The 10,549-nt window shown below is 35.8% G+C and overlaps 1 protein-coding gene across 1 annotated transcript; it reads left to right on the top strand.

Annotated features, from left to right (window-relative positions):
• Nucleotides 1-5,878: 5,878 nt before the first annotated feature.
• Nucleotides 5,879-10,203, top strand: LOC104527509 (E3 ubiquitin-protein ligase SHPRH-like). Its single transcript, XM_010171244.1, has 4 exons — nt 5,879-5,970; nt 6,428-6,606; nt 8,645-8,725; nt 9,959-10,203. Exons 1-4 carry the CDS (start codon nt 5,932-5,934, stop codon nt 10,053-10,055), a joined length of 396 nt encoding a protein of 131 aa, XP_010169546.1. The 5' UTR covers nt 5,879-5,931; the 3' UTR covers nt 10,056-10,203.
• Nucleotides 10,204-10,549: the final 346 nt, after the last annotated feature.

Genomic DNA, 10,549 nt, shown 5'->3' with positions numbered 1-10,549 from the left:
TCTCTGGAGATTTTCAAAACCCGCCTGGACGTTTTCCTGTGCAACCTGGTGCAGGCAACCTGCTTTGGCAGGGGGGTTGGACTAGATGATCTCCTGAGGTCCCTTCCAACCCCTGCCATTCTGTGATCCTGTGAATTGGACATGGTATATATAGGTCTTTCTTATAGTGTAATCAGTGTTCTTGCATCCTTCCCTGAGGAACGATGCACACTTTCCTGTCAAGTATAAAGGTTTTTTGGTTTTTTGTTTGCTTTAGGGTTTTGTTTAGCTTATCCTTTTCATAACTGTTAAGAGTTTTGGAAACAAAACATGAAAAGAAACAGTGTGAAAGAGGGTATATTTTTAACACCTGCTTTTAAAATGTGGCTGATGAAAGGCCTTGTAGATGAACTGTAAAATTACCCACCTGCTAAAGTAATGCTGTCTTGGGGTGTGAGGAGGAAGAACAGCTTTTGCTGAGCTTTAGTTATGATTTTTTCTTTAAGCATTTGATACTGAGTAGAAATAAATGCTGTTTGTATGCAGGTGGTTTGTTTATTTGGTTGTGTTTTTGGCTTTTTGTAGCTGAAGAGAAATGAGACTTTTTGGAGGCTTAGCTTTCCTGTGTTTGAAATGAGTAGTTTGAGAAAGCTGCTGTTAGGATAATGTAAATAAATATTTTAAATTGGTAAGTCTTCATTGTTAGCCAGAGAACGTAAATCCAGATTCCGAATATGAGATTAGTCATCTGGAATGTTTCTTAAGCTACCTAAGAAATAGAGAAGTTGTTTTGCATTTTGCATATTTATGTAATATTTTCTGCTATGCAAACCACAATTAGAAGAGGAAAAAAAAAAGACTACTTTTTTGATAGGGGTGAATGACCATTAAAAACCTGAAGGGAGATTATATCTATGCTTCCTCCATCTAACTTGACCACTAATAAATTAGTAGACAGGTTCTAATGAGTATATTTGGTAACTTGGTCCAAAGCTTATTCAGTAATAAATCAAATCCCAGTAGAGAAAATAGAAACATTTTAGTTCTGTAAAATATTATTTCTTAAAAACAGTGCTTTTCATTGGAACCTGTTGACCATGACTTTGTTCTTTGAAGACATGTTTCTCTGGTGTGATGTTGAGGACATTCTCTTTTCTTTACCCTACAAGGGTACCATCAATAACACAGTTGTAAGGCCTCTTTCTTCAAGCTCATCCCCAGTTATTTTGATCTTGTGTGGCGTAAGCTTTTTTCATATTCTATATGGGTGTTCATTCTAGGCAGCTGTGTGCTCTGCAACAGTATTCTTTCTGGGTTTTTTTGGTTTTGTTTGAAAAGTCAAAAGGAAAACTTTGGAAAAACTATTAATGCTCCTTACCTATCTGTGTTTTAAACTTGTTAGTATCTGGTTAAAACCTCACTGACTGTATACATATACCTGCTGAAAACATGATTGTTGTATATTAAAGAGTGACTTTTGTTCTTAAAACAGCTCCCTGCCTGGGCAATTTCTTTCTCAAGACTTTCCACTGACAATTATCAGTTCTGTTGAAGATGGGTAGCTGTATTTTCCATTGTGACTTTCTATGTTTATTCCTTTTAGCCTGGCTTTCCACAGAGACAAGGTCTTTTCTTTGTACTCTTAGACTTCTCCCTTAATTTAGCATCCTATTGGATAATTTCAAACACCTTGACAGAGAGTCTGAGTTGTGAAGGTAATTCTTATTAAAACAGCCATCCACATAAAGTATCTCTCCTACTTAGCAAAATACTGTGGCTTGACTTTCCCCTCACTACAAAAGATATCTTAAGTTCAAGTCTGTGGGGGAAACTTTATTTGTAACTTGTGTACCTTCCTAATGACAGTAGTTATTCCAGACACAGGAAGTCAGTCCTGATTGCACCGTTTTATCTGCTTTTCTTGGTAACAGAGGGTTTTCATCAGGTTCAAGGCAGGTGTGGAGGAAGACAGCATATCTGTGAGTCTTTAAAAATACTGACATATATTTAGTGCATAGGTACATTTTTGCTTTGCACAAATCTATTATAGAACAGTGTTAAACCAAAAACCTGTGATTATTGCAGTTGTGGAAAAGAAATAGAGGATTCTGAACTGAAATGCAAAGGTAAAATACTAATATTGGTAATATTTTGATTCAGATGGTACTGATATCTTTAATTAAAATGATTAATAATACAGCTGGACATACCAATAATCATTTTAATCTGGTTAGTATACTTAAAAGTAATAACAGAATGTGCTGACAGAGTTCCATGGTATCTGTGCAAGTCTCCTTGAACCTTGTGCATGTACTAGTGGTGCTGGCCTGTACTGAAGTCAATGCTATTACATTCACACTAGTTATGTTAGCCTCCCTGGACAACCAGAATTCCATTTTATGAGTAGCTGCTTCCTGACACAAATTAGATTTGAAGTAGTTGACAGTATGTGGCACCAGGGGGAGTAAATAGGCTATATTTTTGAAGTGCTAGTTATAAGGACCTCACTTTATTCATGTTTTTAAACAGATTATTTCCTCAGAGTTTAGAGCTATCATCCCATTTCTAAGAAGAAAATTCCAAGTATGTTTCATAAATTACATTAAAAAAGTAGAATAACTACATTTCATAAATAACATACAGAAGGAACATGTCATCTACTGTCCTGTGTAGAGGGTTGTAGTGTTTTCCTGAAGTATTTCTGCATCAAAAACTTCAGGCAAAGCAAGAATACGAATTCTGTGTGAATTCACATGTCCTCTTGAGCAACGCCCATTCTTATTTCATGAAAAATAAGAATTTATACTGTAGCTTCATGGTATGTACTGTCAAAACAAGCAGCATTGTAAAAAAATTATACCTCATATACCTTTAAGGACAGTTAACACAGGATAACGAACTATGGTTTCTGTAGAATACAGAGGTTAAGATCAGTGCCTTGTGGTGTATATATATATGAAAACTGTGTGATTTATTCAACTTTTATATTTTCACCTGAACTATCTCAGTTTGGGTTTTTTTCTTCATCTGTTATGCTGTATATATCTTGCTCTTTATTGTACCAACACTAGCCATCTTAAGTTAATGCAAAAGGACTATTGTAAACAGGAGCATTTTATTCTGAGAAAGAGTTTACTGGCATCCCTGCGTGTTTTGATTCTGTAAAGCTTCCAGTGTCTGGTCAGTATTGCAGTGGGTATTGCCAGCCTGTCATCTGAGACAGGAATTGTTTGTTAGAGGGTAGTTTTGATTCTATTGTGTACTGTTCCATAATTAATTAAAACTAGCTAATCTGTTTGTAAATACTCATCTGGGTATTCAACAAAATGACATACTCAAGGTGTGTGGGTAATGAGAGGGGTAATTTTTTAAAGACAAACTGAAAACAAAGAACTCATTGTAACAAGGGTGCTTCTGTCAGTTTTGTCTCTCCATAAATATTGAGAACAAAAGTGAAATTTTTTTGCATGTTCTGAGCCAAAGTTGTAGTCAATCGTTAGTTCAATGACAAGTCTGATCTAGTTTATCTAATCTAATGTGAGAGGAGGGATGGAGAACTTTGCACATTTAGTTATCTTGTTTAAAAACTAGAACAAAAAGACTCTAACTGCTTTGAACATTGTGCTGTTCTTTCTTCACCATAGTTCCTCTGATCTTGTACAGTCACATTTGTAACACCTGGGTCACGGGAAGCCTGAAGGGTGGAAAGGTCAACAGCAGTGACTAAACTACTATCTCTTGTAGCAGGGAAAAATAGGACCTATGGTAAGGTCCAAAAAAAAGTCTCTGAGGAAAGGACAGTCAGAGCAGATTAGCAAGAATGGTCATCGTTGAATCACAGATGAATGGTATCAGAAAAGCCCTTAAGTAACCCTGGAAAATATAGGAAACACCAAAAGTTAGTCTTGGATCTCCTAACTGAAGGTGGTTACGATTGGCTGGCAGCTGCCATAGGGCTGCAAATGTGTCATTCATCCTTGCAGATCATAACACCTACCGACATAAGCATTTTTAATTGTCTGTTTCACTTCTTGAAACAGTGTTAATGTCCACCAGGTGCAACAGAAATGTCATGAAAAAAGCTCATTTACTTCTATGTCTGTGTCACAGAGTTGGGATCACTCGAAGACCCTGGGAAATAAAATTGTACTTTTTATTGCAGCCTTTGGTAAAACAGTTTGCAGAAGGTCTTGTACATGTATTTCTGGAGCATTCATTTAGCTATATATCCTATGAGTGATCAAGCAGCTCAGCATTGGTTCCCAGCTTGTGCTTAGACTGTGGACATCCTTCCCCACCAATTCTGCAAGCAGCATAACTTCAGTAAATTTGATCTGTCATTGTAGCAAGCCAGCATAGTTAATTCAGTGTTCAGAGGACAGGTGCAGACAGAAATAAAACAATATTTGTCCAGCTGAATCTAGCGCAGCTTGGAATTACCATGCATGTAACAACTAGTAAGTAAATTAAGTAAGGGCTTCTTAAAAATACATCTTCGCTAAAATAGCTGTAAAACAAAGTACATGCTGAAGGAAATAGGGGGAGATACTAAAAAAATGTTTCTTGGAATCTTTCTGACTTAAGAGGAAATGGAGGAAAGCAGAATTTAAAGTGGACAAGAAGTAGAATGTAGCATTGGATTCATTAAGCACTGAAATACTTCTGAATGCAGGATATGAAGATGTTTTCATTGCAGCGCCCGATCCTTCAAGAATTAAATTAATTATATCTAGCAATTTCTTATTATTTTAAATATAATTAACAAGCTTCATAGTACTGAGCATAAGTTTGTTGTTGCCAGAGTGAGAAACAAAAACAACAGAAATAGCATTCAGGTAAGTTTTTTAAGTGCCAGTTTTCAAGAGATGTGAAGAGAGGGGAAATTCAAATGTGCATTTGGAAGTTTTCTTTAAGAATTATGCCACTAATTTAAACCTCAGGGGGCCTAACTGTCATGTTTGATGCAACTGCACTGCTTGAGCTATCCATTCTGCCTTGTGCAGAACTAAATAGGTGTATCTGTGTGGCAGTTGATTCTTCTGTGTACTGCACATGCTGTAATACACCACTGACCCTATGGCAGAGCATTATAAGGGAGGGATAAAAGCAGTTCAGTGCTACTTAACCTGGCCTTCCTCCGGGTTGCTAATTTTTATATTTGTGTAAGTTATATGAGAGTCCTAATATAGCGTTATTTAATAAAACAGTGAATATGGAAGGAGTTGTTTAATATCCTACTTAACTAATGCTGTTCTTTGACTTTTCCAAGGGAAGTCACTCCACCAAAGTGGAAGCTGTGGTCCGAACACTGAAGAAAATTCAATTTAAAGATCCAGGCGCTAAATCCTTAGTTTTCTCAACGGTATTAATCACCGTTTTCTGTTTTGTCTTTGTGTATGTGTGTGAGCTTAAAATGGTCATACTATTTTCGGGAATTGGTTTAGCTACCAAAATGTTGAATCACTCTCTACAGCCACTTGATTGTTTTGAGAATTTGTAGGGTAATTCATGTAACTGGGACATGAACAATGGTCGTAGTCAACAGTTGTAAAAGCTTGTTTCTTTAAAGGGCAAACACTTAAATTTATATGGGAGAATTAGAAATTCTAGAGACTTTAAAATGTAATGTCCAGATATTTTTGATACATTGTAAAAATGGTTTTGTGATAGCTACCAATTTCTTTTATTCAAATTGATCTCTTTAATTACATTTGTTATTTAGTTTTATAAAAGATTCGGTTCCTGGCACACAAATATTTTTTTTTTCTTTCTTAAATTGCAAATACTAGTATTTTGAAAGGCATTCTTATATTCTCTTTTTTAGGGAAGTTAGTTACTGTATTTTAGTTATTGTTTGTAATGTTGATTTACTTGTGTTGTGTGGCTTTTTTTTTTTTTTTACAGTGGCAAGATGTGTTGGACATAATTTCAAAAGCTTTGTGTGACAACAACATGATTTTTTCTCAGATCAATGGAATTAGTAAATTTCAGGTACATAAAGGATATTTTTCTTAAAATTCTTTTCAGTAGGGAAAATTACAGTTCATAGAAGTTAGTTTGATCCTTTTCCTTCATTGCTTCATTTGAGAAACTGAAAGAGCAGCAAATTGTTTTAGCAGAAACCTTGATCTCTAACTCATTAGTTCTAAAAATCGCAAAAAGCCACAGTTTAAAGCCTTTAGAGATAAAGAGTATTTTCACTTTTGAGAAAGAAGCGTTAGCATGGATGTTAAGGGTGAGACACACTGATCAGTGTTGCAAAAAGTTCTTGCCTTCCTGATATCTGTCAAGCATTTGTTCTGGGATGACAGGTCTTGGATCAGTCAGGCTGCAAGATTGTCACTCTGGGGCCTGTAGTAACCACTGTAATTTTTTGAAAATACAGAGATGTCCCTCACACTCTTTATTGAAGAACTTTTGTCACACTATTGTGATGTTTGCCTTTTAGGAAAATCTCTCTGCATTTAAATATGATCCCAACATCAATATTTTGCTGCTGCCTCTTCACACTGGCTCCAATGGACTAAACATCATCGAAGCGACTCATGTTCTGCTTGTGGAACCCATTCTGAATCCTGCACATGAGCTACAGGCTATTGGCAGAGTACATCGTATTGGCCAAACAAAGTAAGAGTTCTTATATAGAGGACCTTATAGAGGCTTATATATGGTCCACAATATAACTGCATACTGTAATCAGAATAAATCTGGTTCACTGAACCTCTCAGTTTTGGAGATGAGGGTATTCATACAAATACTGTTTTTAAAGATGATAACATAAGGGACAGAAAGAATAAAATTTTTTTAAAGTTTGCTGAAAATACACAATGTGTATTTTAGGGAGGTTTTTTTTGTGCTGTGGGGCTGAGATGCAGCAGAAAATTGCATTTAGGGAAAAGCATAGGCTCTTGCGTCCAAAACCCTGAAAAACCTTGTTCAGCTGTTGCCCTATTTTGTGTGCTGTTGATGCCTTAGTTTTTACTTTGAAGTTCTGCTTGTAAGCATGTCCAGAAATGTCTTAGCTTTGCAGGTCTGAGCAACTCACCATTTATGTCATATGTGGTTAAGTTCAGGCATGGCCCTTCCTAGTTGCCTTGAGAGGCTCCTCCTAGCTGGTCATTCCCAGCTCCAGATTAGGTGCTGCGTAAGTTGTTGGGGGTGGTTTGGGGTTTTTTTTCTTTCCCCAAAATAGTTACAGCACACACTTTAAAGAACTGATTAGTTTTTAAATCACAGTTCTGCCCTCATCTCTGTCTAGATCTCTTTAATGAGTTTGCATATCTTTTGTTTGTTTCAATGTTGTAGATTTTGTGTGGGTAGTACTGAACACTTATTAAAGGTTTTGTGAAGTTTGTCCTGAGTGGATAAGATGTATATGTTTTTCCTTAGGTTTCATGTCAGTTGGAAAAATAAGTTAAAAACTCTTGTACATGAAGAAGAAAAATAGCTGGAATCAATTCTGGAGTAATAATGTTCTAGAAGAATAGTGCTTTTTGTGTACTGGAAATGGGGGCAAAGCAAGAGGTGGATATTTGGGTGTGTTGGTAAAGATTTTGAATTAACTGTGAGAGCATAACAATGATTGATCACAACAGCCTGCATTATAATTGTACGTGATGCTGGCACAAAAGGTCTGGCAAAAACCTTGCAATAAAACCAACAAGAATGTGTGCTGTACTTCTTAGGAATTCTTAAGACTTTAGAAAGGCTTATTTGAAAAAGGGCTGTGTTCAAGTACAGTGAGCATAAGGGAATGCTCTGTCTAGTTTCACTGGTGCAACTATTACTAGTTCAGTTGAGTTCTTATTTGCTTCTCTTTTTTTGGGTAGACCTTTGCCTATGAATCACAAAGTATTCCCCCAGAATTCCTCTGTTTAATATTACCTACCAAAGTTTCCACTTCAGATCTGAAAACCATCCAAGCACTTTCAAGGGTTCATATCTTGAAAAATGTTTGTACTGGGGAGCCTGGAGTGATTTTTTAATTTTTATCTTTGGAGCTGATTCTTTTTTATTTCACTTTCTTGTGCCTGACATTTTATTATTATTATTATTATTATTATTATTATTACAGCTTTCATTTTGAAATTTTGTTTCATAAATGGAGTTTCATTTTGGTTTATGTTTATTGACATTTTGGGTTTTATTTTTTACCAGTGTTTACAATTTCATGTTTACTAAAATTTACAATTGCTGACTTAAAAAAAAAAAAAAAAAAGTATTTTGCCATTTTCAAAGAACAATATTGTTAAACCTTTAGGAATGAGCTTTAATTATCCATCACAGTGAGCTCTCTTTCCTGGACTGACTTGTAACAATGCAGTATAAACATTGTCTATAACCCATGGGCCAAAGTAATTTCTTTAAATGACAGGCTAGGCTCTTGAGGACTGTTTGCTTATAGTAGGGTCACAGAAAGCAGAACTTTTCCCAGCATCTGCTTTAGGATTTTAGTTAATACAGCTTATATTCATTTAGTATGTGATCCGGCCCAATGAAAGTGTGTACTCTGGGAGGCAGTAAGCATCCTTAAATGTCAGTGGAAGTTGCTTTTTTAGCACTCGTACAATAATTAGTATGAGACAAAAATGTGTTCTTGAACTTGGACAGTAACGGCATAACTTCTACTCACTTCTGCTCATTTTCTCTTTTTGAACACATTCAGACCTACCATTGTTCACAGGTTCCTGATAAAAGCAACAATAGAAGAGAGAATGCAGACCATGCTGAAAACTGTAGATAGAAGGTATGCGTTGAATTTTTTTAAAACATCATTATTGCACTGAAAATGAAAAGGTAGTCCCCAACCATACTTTTACTATAGGTAGGTACATATATCTTACGTATAAACTTCAAGTGTTCTCCTTCAAATTGTTTTGATTGACAGAAAAGTTTTAAAACTTGAAAAAATTATATTTTAACCTGGTTCCAGTAATTTGAAGCTTAAGAAATTTTAATTTTCTGGAGAATATTTTGGTTACATTTTGTATATTTTATTTCATAAAAGCCCGATTAATTAATAAATTGTGTTATGATTTATCTTCTCAGTTTACCTATTTCCATTAGTATAAAAGCATTGCAATTAATGGAGTAATACTAAGCCTGCCACTGGAGTAACAGCATATGTTGTAAGCTCTAATATAGGACATTAATTCTTTCTTTCATTATTTTTAAATTCTGCAAATCTAGTCTGTCAGTTCTGTGTCACACTGGTTGGTTTTGCAGTCAATGCAGGAGTTGTCCAGATGCTAGCTCGTAAGTCAGTCTGGTGTGCAGACACAGAAAGCAGTTTTCACTGTGTTTATTTTTTCAAAATCTATAAGCAATGACAGACTGAGAGTGGAATGAAAGTGATATTTACATTCTTTATGCAGAAAGTAAAGAGGTTTGTACCCCTTTAACCATATTGTATGCACATAACAAATGTAGGAGGAGGCCTTAGTTTGAGAAAATTAGTTATTTTTCCCCTTTTTGGTTGTTGCAAATTGTGAGACTAAAACTTTACTGTGTATCTTTGGCTGTAGTTATGAAAGATTTCAGTTTTAGGTTTGAAAGAATGATTTAATCAGTTTCCATATCTGTAAAGTAGTGCTACTTTTGCATATAAAATTCAGATAAATATACAGTGGTTGAATGATCCCATGAGGGCTAATGTTTTGAAAGTAATATCAAACCTTATACTTGGAAGCTGAAGCCAATCCCTTAAATGTTAAGAGGGCAAAGCAGATTATCCCATGTTCTGCTGCCTCTGCAGTGTTTGGTGTTAACCACCATTAGGGACAGTAGATGACTTTGTATTTTACCCAGAATGTGCAAGAGAAGTAGCTGATCAGCGTATGTATTTTCCCTGATAGAAATGCTGAGCTTCAAAGCTGAACAGCTGTTGGACTCTAGAATCATGTAGTCTGTCTTCAGTGCATATGGCTTGCTACTTAAGTTGATTCCTTTGCTGACCTCTGCATGCAATTTTTTCCCACAGCCACACGAGCTCTTCCATGAAACAGTCAGAAGCCTCAGTTCTGACAGTGGCAGATTTGGCTGACCTTTTTACAGAGGAAACTGAAGAACTTGAGTAAAAGCATTGGTTTGGCCTAATGAAATCAGAAAGTACCTGACCTAATAAGCACCAGTATATAATCCACTTGATCTGTCATTCCTGTGAACATCATCTAACATTTGTCTGTAAGAGAGCTGTTGGAAACTGACAAGTCTTAATGGTTACTGTCCCACACTACTTCTAGCACTGCAGAAAACTTGCACTTTGCACATTAACAAACACATGGATTTTATTTCCAAAGAGCATTTGAGCTGGATGCTAAAACTGAGATCTTGGAACTTGATTGAGAGGTTTGATTGGCTTGTAGCTCGGTCTGAGAGCAAAACTATGTGGGTGATTGGGTGGGAAAGGGAAGCAGAAAGACACAAATCTAACTTTTTTTTACTGTACAAAGAATTATTAGAAAGAATGACTGTAAATTAATATTCTTTTAGAAAGGGCTTGTTTAGCATTTAATGCAGAGTTACTAAATGTCTTATTGGTAACACTTTAGATGACTGATCTTTGCTAATA

This window comes from Antrostomus carolinensis, unplaced genomic scaffold (genome assembly GCF_000700745.2).
Source record: "Antrostomus carolinensis isolate BGI_N321 unplaced genomic scaffold, ASM70074v2 scaffold34300, whole genome shotgun sequence".
Classification (NCBI taxonomy): Eukaryota; Metazoa; Chordata; class Aves; order Caprimulgiformes; family Caprimulgidae; genus Antrostomus; species Antrostomus carolinensis.
The sequence above is the reverse complement of the archived record's forward strand: the minus strand, read 5'-3'. Positions and strand labels throughout refer to the sequence as shown.

Coding starts and splice junctions, on each gene's coding strand:
- LOC104527509 (XM_010171244.1), top strand. CDS start 5,932: ATGATTTTTTCTCAGATCAATGGAATTAGTAAATTTCAG. Junction 5,971..6,427: donor ATGGAATTAGTAAATTTCAG/GTACATAAAGGA, acceptor TTTGCCTTTTAG/GAAAATCTCTCTGCATTTAA. Junction 6,607..8,644: donor CATCGTATTGGCCAAACAAA/GTAAGAGTTCTT, acceptor GAACACATTCAG/ACCTACCATTGTTCACAGGT.